We start from the raw sequence: 22529 nt of genomic DNA on the forward strand, positions 1-22529 counted from the left end.
CCCCCCCCCCTCTTTCAATGTTTAGTGTTTCTCTGCATTGCTCATCCATCAGTCGCACTGATTTTGGATAATCGTATTCCACGATTCTAGTTGGACAATGTCCGAGTCTGGCGGCCCCTGCGAATGGACAACGGGATAATGTCGGAGTGAACTCCTTCCAAACCACCGTCACCTTCACCTGTAACTCAGGCTACCAACTGGTCGGCGCCTCCAGTGCAACGTGCCAGGCTGATCTAACATGGAGTGATAACGTTCCAACATGTCAACGTATGATAATTTCAACATTTTTAAGATAGCATTAACCAACACAGCCAACACAGTTACTCAACGTACAAGCAATCATAGAATCTTAGTACAGTCAAAACGTCCAAAGAAGAAACTCAGCGAACAAGGTTTTACTAGAGACTTGGCCCAATGTGAATATTGTTTTCAAAAAACAGAAAGTGGTGCTTAATGCACCTTGTGTAGAGTTGATTTGGGCAGATTTGACTGTATACTACATGTTTGGGGTTTAGAAGGCTCTGGAAAGAATGGGATTGGGTCGGTGCATGTAGTAATCCACTGCTCATGTTTTCCTACGGCATTATGCAGCCTTTACCTTCTACATGTCTGTCTTTTTTATTTATGTGTTATATTAGTTACTAACAATGCACGTAAGTGCAGGGCCAAATTACCCCCCTCTGTCTGAAAGCAGAAAAAGCAAAACAGTAGACATTCTGTGTTGAGCTACATGCAGAGTACAGGACACAATCATCATCATTACATTATTCTGTGCCTTGTATCTCTGTAACCATCAACTTTTATTGACATTCTTGTTACCTCAGCTGTAACGTGCTCGGCTCGGACGGCCCCAACGAACGGAGCAGTGAATACAACCGGTTCTGCATCGTACCAAGACGACGTCCAGTTTACTTGCGACCAGGGCTACCAGCTAAACGGTGACTCTAGTGCTACCTGCCAAGCTGACGGAACATGGAATGCATCTGTTCCGACATGCACAGGTACATCAAAATGATGTGTAGTGAATACAGTTATAATTTACAACAAAAAAGAACGCATTGTGATCATTACTTCCCGGTCTACGTCATTTTGAAAATCAGTAGGTAAGGAATGAAAGGAAAAAAAGAGTGAGCTTTTGGGGTCTAGTTCTCCATGCCATGAAATCTTCGAAGACATTGTCAGCATGTACGATGAGGATTCCCTTGAAGTTTGTATTCCGATTAGAAAGAAGTGGATATCTAACTTTAAACATAGCAAATTGATACACACACCACGGGTGACAGCTGAATTGTCCATTTTTTTCTTTCTTTTCTCTCACCTCACCTTATGTTACTGGGTGTCCCCTGCAAAACAATGATCATAATCATTTGATAGACAAGTCTCTAAGCTATATACTTATGCTCTTAAACTTGCGTTGTGTACCTTTTTTGAGTCTCAACTTATTGGTCACCCCTCGTACAGTTACCGTACGAAGCTAGATGTTGAATCTATACAATATATGAGCAAACATCATACATAAGTCATTGTAGATTGTACATCTGCTTTACAATTATTATGCTTTCTTGAAATAGTACCGACTCGTGATAAGGTATTTCATTCATACATTCCATTCTAATCTTTTCCTAATATCATTCTCTGTTTTAGTTGTACAATGTCCGGCATTGACTCCTCCAACAAACGGAGCGCTAACTCCTACGGGGACTACCTCCTACAACACCGTGGTCATGTTTAGCTGTAACACTGGATACATACGGACAGGCGCTGAAACCACGAGGTGCCAAGATGACGGAATATGGAGTAACGCTGTTCCAACATGCACACGTATGTCGGCTTTGAATTTGGTGTATGCGAACAACAATTTCCATCAAAGTGTAATAAACTAACCAAATAGTGACTCCAACAAAAGATGATTCCAACAAAACTAATATGGCATTTGACACTAAACAAATAAAATATCCACGCACTTATAATATGAGAAAGGAACATCACTATATATATATAGAAGAGTACGAAATTGTCGTTAATACTTCAATTTGGCTGGCGGTTACTTCTTGAAATATTCACTATAACAAAGAATGTCACTTGAATTTCGTAAATTGTTATATACCTAACATTTTCGGAACGTTAACAAAGAAGGTTTTACATTACTTTAAAATCCAATCCACCACTGCACATCATATATGTTCTTCTAAACTGTTACTGAGGCTAAACTTTGCAAATTTCACACGAAGAATTGTTAAGACCTGGCAGTTATCATATAATTAGAAATAAGGCAACACGACAATTGAAATGTGATAATTGTAATATGTCAATTACAATGTTAAGTTACAGCTTTGTGGACATTACATACATGTATACAACAGGGTAAAAGTAGCTTTTTGACTGTTTGCTTTTCTAGTTGGTCTGTCCCATGCGATAAGATGTCTTTACTATCCATGATAATGCTCTAAGGTATTTTGGTTGATAATGGTAAATGGTTTGACCAAGATACTTTCCTTTTTAGCTGTTACATGTCCAACGCTGACTGCCCTTGTCAATGGTGCATGGAATCCTACCGGGGCGAACTCATACCAGAATACGGTTACGATCAACTGTAACGCGGGATACGTACTAGATGGGGTATCCAGCATCACGTGCCAGGCAGATCGCACATGGAGTGCCACATTACCAACATGCAGACGCAAGTCGACTTTTATTTGAAACTACTACATAAATTTCTTTTTCTATTTGCTTTTGGACAGACGAGGACAATGTGGCACTGCACTCAAGTTTGCAACTTATACTTACAGTGCCACATACACAGTACACACAGAAGGCAACGGTACTAGTAGTCTTTTTTCTTTTACCTCACGGACCGAAGTCAGGTACACAATTTTACACCTAGGTAAAGTGAGGAAGGTCGTGTAAAGTGCCTTCCTCGAAGGTACAACGTCGGGGGCGCGGCGAGCCCTAGATCTAGATTGTGGCGTTGTGTGTGGCGTAACTGGTAAAGCGTTCGGCTACATGGAAATTTTATTCGGATTCGGCATCGGATCTGTCTGTATCCGCCAAAGACTGAAAAAATCTCTGGATGTATATACCTGGATACGAGGTCATTTTGAGCAATTACACTCCAAGCGGAAATTCGGCCGGTGGACATGGAGAAAATAGACAAAATAGAAATCCGAAAAAATGCCTAAAAACAACACATTAAAAAAAACGTAGATGAACCTCAGCTTGGCGTGTACAGTAACACTGACAGTGACAGAACAATTCCTTTCTACGTTATACTTTCCATTGACTTATTCAAAACTTTTTAATCCAGCCGTTCAGTGTCCACCATTGACAGCCCCTGTAAATGGCGCATTGAGTCAGACTGGAGCAACCTCATACTGGGACGTGGTGCGGTTCCTCTGCAACACAGGTTACGAATCAGACGGTGCGACTAGTGCTACTTGCCTGGCTGACCAAACATGGAGTGCAACTACTCCGACTTGCAGAGGTATATGCACGAATCATATTCAATCTTTCGCCTCATCATTTAAGGTGGTATTTCACTGTACTTGGGGTACCGGTGCGGGTTCGAAAGATAACTCAACGAATTTCAGAGATGAATAATGAATTTTCTTACGTCATGCGTATTCTATTGTCTTCTTAGTCATATTTTTACGCATTAAGCAATGTCTAAGTTTTTTTTTTAATCGGCGAAAATAACAAAACAGTGTGGCAGTGATAGAACTCCATAGTGCCGCACCGGGCCCCTAGTGCAGTGAGATACCACGTTCAAAGACGTGCCTGCAGAATCATTTTAGGCCCTGACTTTACGTCCTACACCAAGGCACGTGACTTACTAGACCTACCCACACTCGAAGACCGTCGCGAAGCCTTAACGATGAAGTTCGCCAGATCACTGCAGTCATCTGAGCAATTCAGACACCTTCTCCCTTCTTCTCGGGGGGAAATAAGTGGAAGGTCGACACGATCATCACAGAAACTAGACATTATACACTGTAAGACTGATAGATATAGATCCAGCGCTGTTCCTCACATGACTAGACTTCTGAACGCTTAATTGCCTTCGCTGTGTTCGCTACTCGTTGTGTTTTGAACTGTTTTATATATGTATGATAATATCCTATATATATGTATGATATTCTATGAACATCTGTGATTTAAATATACCCCGAAACTGTATCAACTGTAAACGTCGTTGACCGACGATTTTAACTTGTGTATTTAGACCAGTATATTTTAATCAGTGTATCTTGACATTTTTATCTTGTGTAGTTTACCACGCAATTCAGCCGTTGGCTGCAAGGTGGCAACTGTGACGTCTGACTTTTGAATAAACCATTATTATTATTATACTGGGTAAGCGGATGAGTGAGTAATAAGTGAGTGCGCGAGATTGAGTGACCGAGTGAGAGTTAATGAACGAGTGAGTGAGTGAGTGAGTGAGTGAGTGAGTGAGTGAGTGAATGAACACGTAGTCGAAATATGCAAAAATCTTAATCCATTTTGTTGTCTTTTCTAAATTGATTTCATTCTGTGCGTCTAGTTGTGCAGTGCCCGGTATTGTCAGACCCAGCGAACGGAGCTGTGAGTCCTGCCGGAGCGAACTCCTACAACAATGTGGTCAAATTCAACTGTGACACCGGATACCGACTGAGCGGAGTCTCCACTCTGACGTGTCGAGCCGACGGATCATGGAATAATGCGATTCCAACATGTATAGGTGCGGACATAGAATGATTAATACCGCGAATATGCCGTAAATATGATTTTATAGATACAATTTTTAACAACTTGTTGATATGGCCGTGTGGCGTAGTCGACAGTACTTTTGTCTCAGGCCAAGGAGATTCGAAACCTGCCATGTCACCAATCTTGTGCCCTTGGGAAAGGCACTTGACACGACTTTTTTTTTTACTTCACTCAGGTAAAAAAAAAAAATTGTACCTAGTTTCGTCTATGGCCTTCCCTCGGTAAGGAAGTTAAATGGAGGTCCCGTGTTCGGGGGGTGGGTGTCACACCTCCGGCAAGTTAAAGAACCCACAGCACTGATCTAAAAGAGTAGGGGCCCTTCCTAGATCCATCCTTACAGTCTAATCTCTAGGTTGTCATCTTTTATGCCAATCCTTCCACAAATGTGGTAAAACTGGATACAATTGAAAAATACAATTTTGTGTCTCTTCAGTTGTAACATGCCCGACGTTGACGACCCCAACTAACGGAGCGCTGAATCCGACCGGAGCGAACTCCTACCCTGTCGTGGTGACGGTCACCTGTAACACTGGATACCAGCGAAACGGAGCCTCAAGCGTGACGTGCCAAGCTGATGGAGCATGGAGTGCTACAGTTGCGACATGCACACGTGAGTTGAATTCTTTTTGAAACTGAACGTTGAAAATCCGAGAAAATTAGATGGCCAAGTCATTGCAGAACAGCAATCCAATTGTTCTACAACTTTCCCAAAAAGGACACTTGCCAGTATACAGAGGGCAAAACGCAATCCCCAGGGGCATTCTATCCGTAAGTGTTTATTAAAACTACCCGGCGAAGATGCCCCTACTGTGTTTTGCCCCCAAGTAGATCTGCGTAGACGTAGAGATTAGGTCCATGCTGAAAGATAGAACTATACATCTTTGAAACAACTTTCTTCATGATCGTTCCTCTGATAATTATAACGTTAGTCTAGCGTCTACCAGGCTCAATAGCCGGTTAGTTATGTCGCCAAATGTATTCTATGGGTGGCTGTTAACTCCTCTGGTGTGTGCATTTGGTCAATTTCTTAACATTTTCCTGGTAGAAGCTGCTTTCATATTCCAAGTGTAACCCAAACGTCTGAATGGCCAAAGAGTCATGTCTTGTGGTGATCTCAAGTCTGTACAGAAAACTTTTTAGCATTGCCTTAATCTTGTTAATCTAGCTGTCCAATGTCCGGCATTGATGGCTCCAACGAACGGAGCAGTGGATCCACCCGGCCGCACTTCATATCGGGACATAGTGGGGTTTACTTGTAACACGGGCTACCAGCTGAACGGGGCCTCCAGTACTACCTGCCAATCTGACCAAACCTGGAGTGCATCTGTTCCGACATGTACAGGTACGTCTGAAAATTACTAATGTAGCCATGCTAGTGAATGACTTATTATGTTTCCCGAAGGAGAAACATATAGCATCTCTACAGATATTTGCATATTCCAACCAGACCAATCAAAACTCAGAAAAAATGGAAGATTTAACATGCAGTCTACGTTTCCAGCTTTTTGATTGGCTAAAATCTGACTTTCTCGGGGATACGTCGGAAGTGAACCTATCAACGCACAGGACACAAAATGGAACTCGGCAGCGAAAATCTCGGGCGTCAGCCAATCGGCCATGCCTTCAAGCAAACCAAGCAGGCGCTCTAGGAAGAAGTTGCCCGCTATGGAACGAACGACATCGCTAACTTTTCACACGAAAATATTTATCTTCAGAAAATTGGACCTTGGAATCTTGGAAATTATGAACGGACCTGTTGCAATACATGTGTATACTTGTTAAAAGCCCCCGATTGTAGCTATGCGCCTAGTGGCCAAATCGTCAGAGTACTAACATCTGATTTGTACGCTTTTGTTGCTGGATCAACCCGGGTTCGAATCCGAAGTTTTTTTAGTTATATTTCAGCCATACCATAGGTATGGTGAAATATATTGTATTCGTAATGTTTCTTTCTTTCTTTCTTTCTCCTGTCAAATCTTCAAATCGAATCAACTCCGCCATTTTTTAACCGATTGACTTGAAATTTGGCACAAAGGTAGACTAAGCCAATACCCCCAGGTGTTTTTTTCATTTTTTTCATGTCTTCCTTTAAAATGATTTTATTGAGGTTTTTGTCAATTTTTATGTATATTTCGGGCTCCTGTACCCTGGTATTACAGTCGAATGACATGAAATTTGGTAGAGAGGTGCCTTGATCATATGCTCACCTAGATTCAATAACAGATTTGGCATACGGTACAACAGAATGCTTAATTTTGCGATTTTTGGCCATTTTTTTACCAAAAAAGGACATTTTTGGCTCCTGTAGCCTCGTTTTACAACCAAATGATCTGAAATTTGGTATAAAAGTGCCCTTTAATTATGTGCACATAAATTCAATAAAGGTTTTCCCATACGGTACAACAAAATGCTTAATTTTGCGATTTTTGGTCATTTTTTGACCAAAAAAGGACATTTTTGGCTCCTGTAGCCTCGTTTTACAACCAAATGATCTGAAATTTGGTATAAAAGTGCCCTTCAATTATGTGCACATAAATTCAATAAAAGTTTTCCCATACGGTACAACAAAATACTTAATTTTGCGATTTTTGGCCATTTTTTTGACCAAAAAAGGACATTTTTGGCTCCTGTAGCCTCGTTTTACAACCAAATGATCTGAAATTTGGTATAAATGTGCCCTTCAATTATGTGCACATAAATTCAATAAAAGTTTTCCCATACGGTACAACAAAATGCTTAATTTTGAGATTTTATGGCCATTTTTTTGACAAAATTTGGACATTTTTTGCTCCTGTTCCCTCGATTTACAACCTAATGACCCGTAAATTGGTAAAGGGGTGCTCTAGATATCTATTCAAATGACCCATGTATAATTTTTGGCATGGACCACTTTAAAATGATATGTTTGGGATTTTTTGGTCATTTTCCAATGGCCAAAGGGGTCAACGACCTCAAGGCCTATTGTTGCATGAGGGAGATGGCTGAAATATGCTGTATTTGCTCTCAAGCAAATGTCGGCCTTTCTAGTTACATGTATTATGCAAAATTTACAAATTACAACAGAAACCGAGCTGAGGACAGAATCGAAACCATATTGGCTTGTTCCAGCTCTTTCCCCATCTAAAGCCAAGGTTACACATAGCCTCCCGATCTTTCCTCGACCTTAGCTTGGAATGTTTTGGGGGCTAGGTCGGCTGCTGTCGGCTGGTGGTCGGGAACCATGTCCAGCTTTGGGTAAGGCTTATGTCCTAATTTCACCGGTGCCCGTCAGAGATGTAGCCCAGGTTAGGCCCCGAAACTACCAATTTGTCCCGGTGGACTGCCGAATACTAAGGGCAACCCTCGGTGTTCCTCACGGGCAGATTTTGTCGTCTGCTTGTTTTCGAGACCCGGATTCGTTTTTAAGTCCGGATCAAGTTCACCCCGGTGCCCGCTCGGTCCCCAAAAAATACCTCAGGAGCCGCAAGGTGTTCTACGGTGCCACGTAGTGGTCACGCCCATAAGTTTAAAATAACTTGAATTGCCCGGTAGGGCCCCTTTTCCAATTGGGACCTAAGCCTAAATGGGGTTTCAGTTGTCATTGTATATATATAAAAGAAAACTTTGCCAGTTCTCTTTTGAAAACCCGCACGTTTTCTTCATAATATCATTCTATGTTTTCCAGTCGTGCAGTGTCCGTTGTTATCGGCCCCAGTGAACGGAGCGCTTACTCCTGCCGGGTTGACATCGTACCAAGACCGGGTGACGTTCAGCTGCATCCCGGGATACGTACTGAGCGCCGCCGCCGTTGTGACGTGCCAAGCTAACGGGGCATGGAGCCACGTCCCAACATGTAGCCGTAAGATGACGTTATAGCATATATGTTGCAATAATTAGGTTATGCACCTATTGTAAATTATAATTGTTAAAAGCTTATCTGTGTAGTTAGTAATCATAGTACAATGCTAAACCTTCTTTCAACGCAAAGGAATACACGGATCAAATTTTCAACGACCACTGTCGCCCTCTTCAACATCTATACTGATGACCACTCCATTTAGAACGAAACTCGTGAGAGTTACAAATGCGTGATTTTACTGACACGTGATCTTTCGGATAAGTGACGTCAGCAATTTGTCGAATGTGCCGGGAAGTGTATAACATTGTGGTAGATAATTGCATAATATGCGTTGTTATAGTCCATCTAATGGTGTTAATTCTGTCATGGACGAACTATCTTAACTGAACATGTAGTAAGAATACTGCAATATGTACAGATACAGAGATTTTTATCAAAATCTGTACATGGAGAATATTCTAAATTCTGTCAACTAAACATTGGCATTACATTTTTCCGCAATATTTTTTGTCGTTTCAGCCGTACAATGTCCGATACTAAGCGCTCCAGATAAAGGATTTCTAAGTACCGGAGCGACCTCCTATCAGACTGTTGTTACGTTCACCTGTAACCTGGGTTACGAAAGGGTCGGCGCCGCCAGTGCTACCTGTCAGTCCGACCGTACCTGGAGTGATCCCGTTGCTCCATGCATACGTAAAGATAATTTTATTTTGTAGCCTCATTAATCCATCCTGCTTTGCTTATATGGATGGCATTCTGACTAATACCAGCGTGTGAATAAAAAAAAATATTTTTCTGTATGATTCAAAATATCACGTACACGTACATTGGAGCACAAGACAACATGAAATATAATGAATGAAGACTTTTATCGTACATATATACCCACTGGGTTACGTACAGGTCGAAACAGAACGATAGTTGACAGATACATAAGATATTTCCAATGTCAGCAACACAAGAATCATATTCTACTAAGTGAGTTCGATTTCTTCTCCCTTCTTTGTGATACTGAAAATGTAGGAACAGATAGGTTTTACGATCAAAGGTTTGTCTAAATTCATATAAATTATATAAATTCATATCCATTATAACAAAACTGAGTGAAAGAGGGAAGCGTAGCAAAAAATCATCAGAAGACCCTGCCCATATGGCCATGTCGCCACTTGTCCCCATGGCGTAAGTGGTAGCGCAACCCCTATACTAGGCCATCTGGATCAAATTCCGTGGCCGAATCCGTGAGCCTCCGGCGAGGTCGATTCTAGCAATCTCTAGGGACGGCGCTAGGTCGAACATGCTGTAAGACATTGCATTGTAAAGGATGTTAAGTCTTATTCTATACATCTATTTTGTACTTTGTGTAATAGTTGTTGCCATACATTGTACCATGTACAAACGTCGTGCAATAAAGTTCTATCTCTATCTGTAAAGCCGGCGGCCCCGTATATGGCTTAGGTCACATTTCCAAACAGGGCCCCGGCCGTGCACCTTTCCGGAGGGAAAAGAATGCTATAGTCGTGGCCATAATTTATGAAAATTTTTAGGTCTACATTCTAATTTTTCGTTTCTTTAAACATTCCGGCCGGGCCCCGGTCTGGAAATGTGACATAAGCCTAAGAGGGTGTTTCAGACATAAGCTTCAAACGTCAAACCTCAACATATGAAAGGTAGAGATTCAACATTACGCTTACCATTTATCTAAGCGAGGCTATTTTGCTATTGCAGCTGTACGGTGTCCGCAACTGACAAGTCTGGCAAATGGGGTGATCAATCCTCCCAACCGCAATACGTATCAGGACGTGGTGACGTTTACTTGTAACCAGGGTTTCGAGCTGAACGGAGAAAACGCTGCCACTTGTAGAGCTGACCGTACATGGAGCGAGGCTATCCCAAGTTGTACAGGTAACTCTGGTGCACTTTTAACCGCCGGTAACCTATATCCGTTGCGTTTAAAAAAAGGGTATTCAGGGATATGAAGCCGACGGATGGTGGTTTCAAATTGTAAGTTTAAAGCCATCGTCTGTTGACTGCATATTATCAAATATTCTTTTTTCTTAAAACAACAGATATAGGTTATCTAATCGTGATGTAATCATGGGCAAAATATCTTACGCACTATAATTTATTAGTGCACTCGAGCTCTCTTTGGAAGACGAAACTTCCTTCATCAACTATCAGTCTAAGACATGGTAAGAATTCGAAACAATTCACTTAATTGATATACATCCTAACTGCTATTTGAATTGCAACATAGCCCATGTATCATTATGTACGTATTTACTTCGAAGAAATATTTATTTATAGGACTTAAAAAAGAAGCCAGATATATTCTCTTTTCATACTTTATATTTCTTTGACATTGTTTTCTGGTAGTATACCGTACATTTGTCTTTGTATATAAGTAAGGAAGTAATTATTTTTTCTTCTTCATTTCATTGTACACAGATATCAATGAGTGTGCACGGAATAGGTGTCATAGTCTGGCTACATGCACAAACACTATCGGCTCGTTCCAGTGTACCTGTTTCAGTGGATATGCTGGAGATGGATTCACCTGCGCAGGTTGGTTGAAGTCATCAACAAACTGTGAAGTATTAACTTTGATTCTTGGAGTACATTTCATAACTCGTTTGTAATTTAAATATTCGGTACTAGGTTCTAATACGGTGATCAATGAACTCATTGCTATAACCTGGAATTCATACAGTAACCGTCCATACAGCTACATGATCGAATGGGATGGAGAGAGCTACCACTACTGTCTTTCAGACACAAAGCCAAGTGTCATTACATAAATTTAGTGACAAGTAAACAGCCATACAAAACTAAATTCACCAATATATTATACCCAAAGATGATTAGCGTATCTGTTTATGTTCATAAACTTAAGGTTTCGACCAAGTTGACATACCGCTTGTGTGTTCTTTTCACTGGTTTATAACAGATATCAACGAGTGTGCTTCCGTACCAGGGCCATGCCACCAGTTTGCTGTATGCACCAACCTACCAGGGTCATATACGTGTAACTGCACGGAGGGCTACATCGGAAATGGATTCACTTGTACAGGTATTTCATTAGAAATATCATATACTACCGTACCGTGTGCTGTTCTTAATACCATTCTATGTCATCTCATTTGTTCACTACTCTGTTAATAATCTTTTCCCAACTGTCTCTATCTTCTGCTTTCCGAAGTCAAGACGAAATTGATGCAAATGAGTCAATTAGTTCCTGTTGTTTAAGTTAGAGGCAAGAGCTAACATTCACCGTATATCAATTTAGAACTAAGTGACTACTTTTTGGTGTATCAAAAGGTGGTATCTTACTGCACTTGCGTCAAGCTTGCGGGGTTCGTTCACTGCGTCACTGTTTTTGTTTTGTTTTGTTCCGATTTCTTTATAATCTAAATATTGCGGAATACGCTAAAGTATGACTTAGAAGACGAAAAAACACGAGTAAGATGATTAGTTCTTTATCTCTGAAATTCGTTGAGTATCTTTCGAAGCCCGCGGTGACGTAAGCTTGACGCAGGTGTAGTGAGAGTGCACTTTAACCTCCATCGACGCTTCTGTGACCTTTTCGGTGTTAGCACTTCCATGCGATCGCCTGGACCTGCAAGGCTGGGACATCGTCTTCCTCCTGGACAGCGCTGATCTGGGCAACGAAAGGCAGACATTCGAGGAGGTCAAGAGCTTCACCAGACAGACCATCGACGAGCTGATAGACAGCGTCGGTGTCACCCACATAGGGTTGGTGCAGTACGATGACACCCAGAACACGACTTTTAATCTGAACCAGCACAAAACCAAGGCTGCTATCCTCAATGCTGTGGACAACATCGAATATCTCGGTGGAGGCACCTACACGGGAAGAGCAATCCACTATGCACGACAGGTTCGAATAGCATTTTGATATGCTTGATATGGTTGATAAATTGCTCTGTTAAGCCCCGGTCACAAAGCGCATAGGATTTCTTGCGATGGCATATTCCGCATATCGTACGATGAGCGCAGTAAATCGCAGCAAAATCGTAAGCAAAATCAGCCATCGCAACGCATCGGATGATGTTCAAGATTTTTCCAGCGTCGCACGATTTTTCACTTGTGTCTCTTCTGTATAGCCGTCTGACAGCTTTTGTGCTTCTTTAACCAAGAAAATGTGGACATAGCTGTTGAATACCTTCCTATAATATCTTTAACTGTAAAAATACATTAAAAAAGACTATGACAGCAAGAGTATTACAAGCAAAAGTTCAAATCAAGCGCGAGTACTGGTATGGTTATCTCGGCCTGCTTGCCGACTCTACGTGTCAGGCTCTTTCGAAGATCGTATCATGATATGCTATCAACAAAAAGGTGCCATCATACAAAAATCATATCATAAGCATTATATCATATATATTTCTGACTCATAGAGCCTGCCTTTATGTTCGAGTTGTCCCCATGGTTATTACGACTATGGTAAAGTGACCCAATACCGACGAGAGCTGAGAATTGATCTAATTTAAACTCACGTGCACGAAGCGATCAAACAATTGTCTGCATCACCTGTGCGTGGCGCGCTGTTCTCTGGTTGCGACTGTGGCAGTTGCGATTGATATATTTTCCCTTTTAGTTAATATCGACAATATCAGGGAAAACTGAAAGCATTACAACACGCTAAAGATTCATAAATCTATAACCTTACCAGTAGACAAAAATTGCCGTAATGAAGTCTGCTATGGGGGCAAATGAAACCTTACGACGATATCGAAATTTTGAACATGTTCAAAATCCATTTCAGCTCTTTTTTTGGTCATAGAATGCTCCCCGATTTACTATGATTTACTGCGATTGACGCAGGTACGCTCTTATGACCTCATCGTACGATGCACTACGCGCTTTGTGACCTCGACTTTATATATTTAAACTATTGCTTCCGATTCTCCCCCGACTTACTACGCACTACGCTTATACCGCGGCCGCGCATCGCAAGGAATCGTACGCGCTTTGTGACCGGGGCTTTAGGCTAAGGTCGTCAGGGATGTACCCCCTGCCGGACTCCGAAACCAATGCGTCTGGGTGGACTGCTGGAAACTGGGGGTACTTCTCGATGTTTCCTACGGCTAAGTCTCTGCATCTATTTGTTACCGTGTCCCGGTTTCATTTTAAGGCCACAAGGTATCCCACGGGTCCTCGCAGGGGTCACGCCCAAAAGTGTCAGAAAACAGCCGGCGAACTGCCCGACAGGGCCCCTTTTTGCAATTGGGACCTAAGCCTAAGTCTAATGAAAGGTACATCAAAGTAATATTGATGTTTATGCCATGTCTGACAAATGACAAATCTTATTTCTTGTCGCAGATCTCCTTTTCAACTGATATTGATAATGGAAACCGTGAAAACCGTCCCGATGCGATGATAGTCGTCACAGATGGCGTGTCCATTGACCCCATCACTTACGCCTCCACTGCTTCCAGACACCAGGGCATAACGGTATTTGCCGTCGGCATAGGAGATAGAATAGACAGGGCCACGCTGCAGCAAATAGCCGAAAATGACGGAAAGGTTTTCCAAGTTACGGATCAAGCGTCTCGCACCCGGGCTATCAGATCGTTGAAGGGATGGTTTTGCAGAGGTAAGTGTTCGCAAATTGTCTACGTCGTATAAACATGTACACAGGTGCACTCAGGTAGTTTTTTTTGTTATGATTTCTTCATATGCATCTTATGATATCTTATAATCATTAATTACAGAACATTGTAAACTGTTTAAGCTAGTTACTTATTACTATTGCTATACCCAAGTACATTTTTGTAATTACTACCACCATAAGATTTACATTAAGGAATTATGTAGATAACAAAAATACACACAGCTAAAAGCAATCATTGTAGAATATAGAGTAAGCTATTTCTTCACACTTAAACACTAAGCTACTCAATAATTTAGGCACATGCATTATATACTATAACCCATTATGTACTATATACTAGTACTACAACACATTTTCATGTTTTTGCAGGGACGTTGTCACTGACTTTTTGGTGTAGGGAGGTTGTAACTATTTAAACGTCAGTGTATGAACACTTCAGCTAATTGATAAGCATTGGTAATTTGTCATCCTAGGTGTTTACTGTGGAGAACCACGTGCACCAGCATCTGGTACCTGGCAAGGCACGTTATACGAGGGTGGAAGCGTGGATTACAGCTGTTCTGACGGTCACACACTGGTCGGTACCACCTCCATCACATGCCAGAGAACCGGCACGACCGGAACCTGGAGTAATACCAATACTCCCATTTGCATAGGTAGGATAATGCACAAGTTGAAATTGGGACATCTAGAGAAATGAGATTTAAATGTGGCGAAACGACTTCTTGTGTTTTGTTGCGAAACGACTCATGCCTTGTTACGAAACGACTCACTTTGTATCGAAATGACGTTGGCAAACTGGCAATGTGGCAATCAAAACGACCTGTTACAAGTTTTACTACTATCGCGAGTTGCGTTGCTATTGCAATTGGTTTCCATTGTAAAAATGAAAACCTTTAGAATTATTGTTCAGTGAACTTATTGAGGCACGTCTCCATAGCAGTACCTAGTAGTACGTAAGACGGGATAAAAATGGTAACCAAAGAACCACATCAAAGTAAGAACCATCCTTTAGAAAATCTCACAAAACCAACACTTGGACGCACTCAGAAGTCTTTGAGATTTTTCAGAGCTAATTGGAGGTCTAGTGCTGGACACTGAATATCCATGCAAGAACTGTCTTCGGTCGCCATACATTAGCGGTTGATCGTTGCATATGATTGACTTGTCCAGTGATGTTTTCCTATCATTGTTGTTTGCTACATATCATATCATTTTCTATTGTTTAACTTCAATACGGTATAGCGTGTCTCCTACATATGATGTTGTGTTAGTATTAGCCAACAAGATAGCAATAAGTCAATTGCTAATTTTTTCCATAACATTTTACAGTTGTTGATCACTGCAGCCCTAACATGTGTGAAAATGGAGGACAATGTTTTCCTACGGTTACTTCCTTCCGCTGCCGATGTGCCAGTGGATACTTGGGCGATACATGTGGTGAGTTTTAGAATGTGTGCCTTTTACATTTGCAAATGCAATAAGCCACAGTGGACGAATTTCTTTATTCTTTTTACTGATCACTGCTACCAGATCTGACATGCCCTCCCCAAAATGTTGGGCGGGGGGGGGGGGAGGTTTAGTCTAGTGATGGTCGGATTTTTATTTCACATAAATTCTAGTTTATACTAAACCTGGCCATTTATTCAACCTAGCAAGATTACGAAAAAAGTTAAATAAAAGGTAGTGAAGTGTAACTTCAAGGTGTTTGAACCGTAAGCCAGAGGTCAATTTGGTTCAAATTGTATCATGCCAATGATCTTGTACTCTCGGAAAAACAATTAACATGACTCCCCCCCCCCCCCCCCAAGTGTAAAAATGGGTACTTGACTTAGGTTTTGGAGGTAAAATGTGGTGGAAGCAAACTTTAAGGTTTGAAATTTGCCTCTAAAAATGTGTCATAGACACAATCAATCGTTCGCTTGCATCATGAGTTGATGCGTGGCGTCTACAGACAGCTCTGACAGTAGACATAGACACAGCAGACAAGATTTAAATCACTGCCCCTAAGGCCTTGAATGCTATGAGAGTGCCTTTACCTAAAAGAAGACATTGTTTTATCCATAGACCGTACATGTAAAAAAACCCACTTCATTCAGAAGTTATACCCTCGGATAACAACGTTTTATGCAATAAATTAAGGGTCTTACCAAAGCCAATACGCAATTTCAGGCAGACAGCTGCAATGTCCGGCATTGTCCAACCCAATCAACGGCGCACTGAGTCCAACCGGTGTAGCCACCAACCAGACGGTGGTCACCTTCTCCTGTAACACGGGATACGTTCTGATCGGCGCTGCTACCACGACGTGCCAAGCTGACGAGAGATGGAGCAACCCTGTTCCAACATGCACACGTAAGGTCGACAGTAACTAAACACGAACTACATGCACGTTACTCATCAACATTACCTACCTACCTACTCCCTTGACCTCCAGGTCTTGTGGGGAGGGGGTACAAGGTAGACATGAAGATAGAGAACATTGTGTAACAAAAAAACTTAATCTATCCACAAAATGGGTCAGTTGTTAAGTTAAACTTGAAAGATCATCAGTGTTGGTAGAAGTCATTATTGAACTTAGTCTAGTAAAACTGTAATATCCAACAAAAATTCTTTTTTACAAATTTTCGACTGAACAGGACAAGTCTTTGTCAAGGAATGAACAACCCACTGCTGTTGTGACGGTGGGCGCCATAGACTTCGAGTCCTGCAACCTATGATCCACTGCTTACTGAGTCACGTGTTCTATTTGCATAACGTGACGTCACGACAGCAGTGGATTGTTCATTCTTTGACAAAGACTGGTGCTGTTCTGTCGAAAATTTGGGTACGTGAGTCCAAATTGTGTGTTGGATATTACAGTTTAACTAGTTCAATGGGTCAATTGTTGCTAATTTATCAACTCCGCTGCATCATTTCAAAATTGGAAAGCTTGTTAGATTTCTGTCAGTATCTCATTGATTTATCATGGTCATGCATATGGGAAACAGCATCATGGCCAATCATGTCCATGGTACGCAAAACAAAGTGCTAAAGTTTCCATGTCCGAGTCATAATTCGGTAATATGTATTACCGCCACATGATCCAGCAAAATAAGGGAAAATGACAGTTTCTTTTCTCTTTTGGCATTAAAGAGTAGGAGTCAAAGGACTTAAAAGCTGATGGGATGTCTTTATAGCTACCACAAAAGCCACTAGCATCTCGTTTTCTGCTGGCGAACATATTTGTGTGTGCTATTGGGCTTCTATCATCTGTTCTTACTACCTTTTGACTAGTCTTCTTAGTGTTTTTAAAGTGTCAAATGCTAAGTTCATACGGGCATTCTGTCTTATGTCTGATACTAAAGCTGCTTTCCATTTGAACGAAATGTTGCTCCAAACACCATTATATTAGTATATAGTAGGTTTTTGATCAAAATAATGCCCCCCATTGCAGCCAGAGAGTGTCCGCCATTGACGGCCCCAGCTAACGGAATGCGGACACCCACAACCAGATCGAACTTCTACACGAACACGATCACGTTCACCTGTAACTCAGGATACGTACTGAGCGGAGTCTCCCCTTTGACCTGCCGAGCTGACGGAACATGGAGCAACACTATCCCAACATGCGGACGTAAGAAAAGTTTCACAAAAAGTGATACTAGCAATTCCTAGCCGGTTATGTTGCCATGAACTTAGACATTTGTTACAAGCTTCGTGCAAGATTAATTCTAGCAAAGGTCCTCAATTTTTTTTGTTTTTTGTTTCTAGTATGATTAGTTATTCAGACGTTCTACTACATAAATGTTGACTTGAGTCCAGGTCTTAGAAGCTTTAAAGGTTCTGTTTAACTTAAGACTGTTTACCAATTTTAGGAAGACAATGCCCCGTGTTGACGGCCACCGCTAACGGAGTGCGGACACCCGCTACCGGATCGAACTTCTACACGGACATGATCACGTTCACGTGTGACACCGGATACCAACTGAACGGAGTCTCTACTTTGACATGTCAAGCTGACGGAACATGGAGTGGTAATGTCCCAATATGCACAAGTAAGTTTTCTGAAGGTCTCATACCACTATTAGACCGTACCATTGGATTCAGGTAAATTGAAATCCAATATAGAAACACTGGTGTTGCTTTCTATCGTATTCCTATCCTAACGGATACAATTATAAAACGATAGTTATTGAATTTCAAACTGCAATTACCCAATATCTGCTAGAGGCAAAGGCCTGACCTCAGCACTCAGGACAAAGAAATGTACACGTCCAACAATCGCTTGTAATGTGGAACATTTAAGGCATCTTGATAACAGTAATGCACAAGCTTTAATCTCATCTTTTTCATATCAGGTGGAACTAATGAAAGGGAATTTATCATCCAACTAAAACATCCCTTTTATACAATGTTTTGGGTTCGGAGTTATGCAGGAAGAAGACGTGACAACTATGCATTAATAAACAAGTATTTTCTGTCCTAGAAATCTACATTTCCTCCACAAAACGGTTATTCACTTACACCACTCAGACCAATCTATACTGTAGCTTTTAATCCGTTACTTGATAATAGTTACCTGTATGTAGACTAGACCTCTGACCCCCAAGTTCCAAACCTACGTATCAAGCTTAACTTATGTTCTACTGAAGACGGTTTGTCTTTAGGCTTAATCTTGTTGTTTCATTTGAAGTATACGTCAACCATTGAAGTTAGTAATGTGTATTCTACGAGAACTGTAAATGTATGTATATGTGTTGGCACCCAACTCAGCTGAGTGTCGTTGTGGCCACCCAACCCAAACTATGGGGCACATTACAAAGGCCTGTGTATATATAAAATACAACACGGCGTATTCCGTATCACCTGAGGTATCAGCTCGACCGCGGGTTGGATCGCACGACGGCCGAAGGCCGGATGGTGATCCGACCCGCGGGAGGGCTGAGACCGAGGGTGATGCGGAATACACCGTGTTGTATTTTATTTATGTCATACCCACCTGAGAAAACCACTATTTGATGCCATTTTGAATGCGCCAGAAGTTGAACAAATTGGTTGCCCTCGAAAAAAAACGCGTTGCAACAGTAATGTTCCAACGTCCGAATCAGGTATTCGAACTTTCGATGGCGCCGTACTCGGCCCACACGAAACATGTTCGATTTATTCGAATGGAGCCCGTGTGATAACCCCGGGCCGTACGGAAAGTTATCATCCGGTCCGGAACACCCGTATCGAACGTTTTCACGTCACAGGTATGGCATAATAGGCCATACCACCTCCAACCAGGACCAACTAGAAGCTTACGAGAAGGCCGTGGCTTGACTGCAGTACTGGCACGGAACGATATGATGATGATGATGGCACCCAATATTAGCTGCAAATCCAATAAATAGATAAATAAAGATCTAAAGCTGATCTATGAATGGCTATCAACACGTATGTAACTTATAAAACTGGAACAGCCAGCCAACCAATTACTCACATTTTCATTTGAATAATCAAACAGCCTCAGTCGATCTTGCTCGAGGTCTACAAATGTAGCTGCAGGTCAATGGTTTGCCTCGATGAATCTTTAAAAAGGATGTAGTACCTACACAACCTACAGAAATGTAGGTTGTGTAGGTAGAGTTCATAGTTTTGTCTTATTTTCAATATGAACTCTTGTAATAGGTAAGACTTGTAAAGTTGCTTGATTAAAGGAAAACCAGATTTGATATTTTAAAGAATGCATTATCATGAAAACAATGAAAGCTGTAACAAAGTATATTCATATGTTATCTTGAAATTAAATTACGATATTTGTTCTATTCTTTGCAATGAGCGAATGCGAACTATTTCACAATAGAGTATCTTTACATAAGTCCTCTCAATATGTTCATGGGTTCTACAGGTTCTGGTACAGGTTCAGGCATACAATGCCAGGCGTTGACGGCCCCAACTAACGGAGCGCTGAATCCATCTGCCGGACCGTACGTCTCCCAGCAGGAGGTCACGTTCACCTGTAACACGGGATACCAACTCAGTGGCAGTTCTACCAGTAGGTGCCGAGCTGACGGAACATGGAGTAGTGCTGTCCCAACATGCACACGTAAGTTTTCTGAAAGTCTCATACCACCATTAGACCGTACTAGTGGTGCGTACCTAAACTCATATTCAGGTTCAGGTCCGGAATCAGGTCCAGCAGTTCAGGTTCAGGTCCGGACTTTAAGTGACGTGCCAAGCTGACGGAACATGGAGCAACACTGTCCCAACATGCGCACGTAAGAAGTGTTTGGCAGATATACAAGTACTGAATTTCTAAATGTTAATGTTAGACTTGTTGAACTGTTACGTTTTGGCATTGAATCATATTGTTTATTGTTTAAATGTAGTATTGATAAATAATAGTATTACTAGGTTGTCCAATATTCATCTGAATTTATTCCGCTTTTACGAAATAAAACACCTTGTTATAGAAGTTGAAATCTTCCCAATCCGTGTAAAAATAGAGGAACTTGCACTGACAGGGACAATGACTTCCAATGCGCATGTTTGGCTGGGTATGAAGGAGATACTTGTCAAACAGGTAAGTATAGGGTCTATAATATGCATACACCTGTTTGTCACTCCTTTTCTGACCACTTGTGCATTATTTATGTATAGATGTAGAAGACCTCACGAAAGTCACTCTCAGGCAGTTTAAGGCCTGTGACACCCGCAGATTCTCCAGTCTAGCAGTTATATGGCCGTAACTTTCGAAGTAACTATCAGTTTTCAGCAAAATTTGGCCCGTTGACGTAATTCACTCATATTCAAAATTTGATGACAAAAAAATCTGGATTCTGAATATTTTGGGTTAAAAATGATTTTTTGGTAAAAAATAGTGATGATATTAAGATGGGTCTGTGCCCACTATGAAATGACTGTCTAACAGAGTCATATTTTCTGGAGTAACAGATTACATCTCTGTGATATCTAATATGCCCGGGCCTTTTGCCGCTAAACATCAGTAAGGCTTTATTTTGGGGCAAAAACATAGTTTTTTGATGACTTTGGGGCATTTTTTGTACAAATATCAACCGAAATCAAAGATATTGCAAGAAGGCCCGCTTGATTTCCGAAGGTCCAAGGCGTAATGAACGTAAATCTGCTAAAAACTCGTCATAAAACCGGTATCCTGATGTGGGCAGCAGCTGACGAAACACTACTTACCATACAAGAACTGGGTCAAAGTATGTTTCACTGTACGTAACGTTAACCGATGGTAAAACATGAATGTTTTATGTCTGTATCTGCCAAATCGCAGTTGTAACAATGCGAAATTCGCAAGCAGTTAGCCTTATAAGGCATCAGTCAACTGCCATACAATCATTTTGGGCTAGAAAAGTCGATTTTTAGCTTTACTTTGCTGTTTCCTTGAAGTATGAGCGCCCCCGGGCTGTTTTCGGGGGAATCCGAACGCGTGTTCGAACGTTCGGACGGTACCATAAGCGGCCCTCGCGGGGGTCCCTTTTTGTTAACTGCATCTGGTTATGTCAATATTTGATAAATACAAGGTCAGTATCTTTAACATTCAACATTAATAGTATCAAGAAAAGTATTTAGTGTGACCCATGCATTCAAACTCCTGTATCATCCGTTGCACCAACTACATCGGCAACTATCGATGTGACGCCTTCTGCTACTCTTGGGACGCCTACAGTTCCACAGGTTTCGACATCGCCGGCGTCCGTGTCTCCCCCAACAGTTTGCTCTCCCATCTGCGGAGTCCTGGCGTCCTGCGTCCTCATCACCAACGGCGCAGCGCGGTGTTTCTGTAACCCAGGCTTCACAGGGGACGGCTTCACGTGTAGTGGTGAGTTTTAAAGATACTGCAATCGATTCGATTCGGCACGTTTTTTCTTCTAAAATCTTGATCGATCATACAACGATTTTCAAACCCCATCGTGATATGTTTGCTTTTAGAATAATTAAAGGACGTTGTGTTTCATTGTTAAACCTCAAGTATTGTTTGTGGTTGCGTGTGTGTGAGAGCGCACACGTGTGTGTATGTATGTGTGTGTTTCTACCATTCAGAATTTGCATATGTTCTATCACGCATTTAACGTGGAGATGTACATCTGATTATTTTGTTCTGTTCCTTTATTCATTAGATGTTGATGAATGTTCCACCTCCCCGTGCACGGGTCCGAATGAGCGCTGCAAGAACCGGCCGGGCAGTTTTGACTGTGTCTGTCTTCCCACTTACATTCGGTGGGGAGATGACGGCAACTGTACAGGTACGTAACGTCCTATAAAGGTATCACCACTACTTGAGTCATCTACGAACCCCGCAGTGCCGCAACGGTGCCCAAA

General features: G+C 41.6%; 1 protein-coding gene across 1 annotated transcript in view; it reads left to right on the forward strand.

Moving 5' to 3' along the window:
• Window positions 1-20942, forward strand: part of LOC118411128 (sushi, von Willebrand factor type A, EGF and pentraxin domain-containing protein 1-like) — a 22582-nt gene extending 1640 nt beyond the window's left edge. The window contains exons 3-21 of the mRNA XM_035813170.1: window positions 91-267; window positions 825-1001; window positions 1645-1821; window positions 3305-3481; window positions 4538-4714; window positions 5177-5353; window positions 5909-6085; window positions 8408-8581; window positions 9101-9274; window positions 10307-10483; window positions 11027-11143; window positions 11526-11648; window positions 12172-12476; window positions 13922-14195; window positions 14687-14842; window positions 16386-16568; window positions 17650-17829; window positions 18071-18250; window positions 20086-20942. Of these exons, the coding sequence (XP_035669063.1) occupies window positions 91-267; window positions 825-1001; window positions 1645-1821; window positions 3305-3481; window positions 4538-4714; window positions 5177-5353; window positions 5909-6085; window positions 8408-8581; window positions 9101-9274; window positions 10307-10483; window positions 11027-11143; window positions 11526-11648; window positions 12172-12476; window positions 13922-14195; window positions 14687-14842; window positions 16386-16568; window positions 17650-17829; window positions 18071-18250; window positions 20086-20420 (3617 nt within the window). The 3' untranslated portion in view covers window positions 20421-20942. The remainder of the gene's footprint in view (window positions 1-90; window positions 268-824; window positions 1002-1644; window positions 1822-3304; window positions 3482-4537; window positions 4715-5176; window positions 5354-5908; window positions 6086-8407; window positions 8582-9100; window positions 9275-10306; window positions 10484-11026; window positions 11144-11525; window positions 11649-12171; window positions 12477-13921; window positions 14196-14686; window positions 14843-16385; window positions 16569-17649; window positions 17830-18070; window positions 18251-20085) is intronic.
• The last annotated feature ends 1587 nt before the right edge of the window (window positions 20943-22529 follow it).

This window comes from Branchiostoma floridae, chromosome 3 (assembly GCF_000003815.2).
Source record: "Branchiostoma floridae strain S238N-H82 chromosome 3, Bfl_VNyyK, whole genome shotgun sequence".
Taxonomy (NCBI): domain Eukaryota; kingdom Metazoa; phylum Chordata; class Leptocardii; order Amphioxiformes; family Branchiostomatidae; genus Branchiostoma; species Branchiostoma floridae.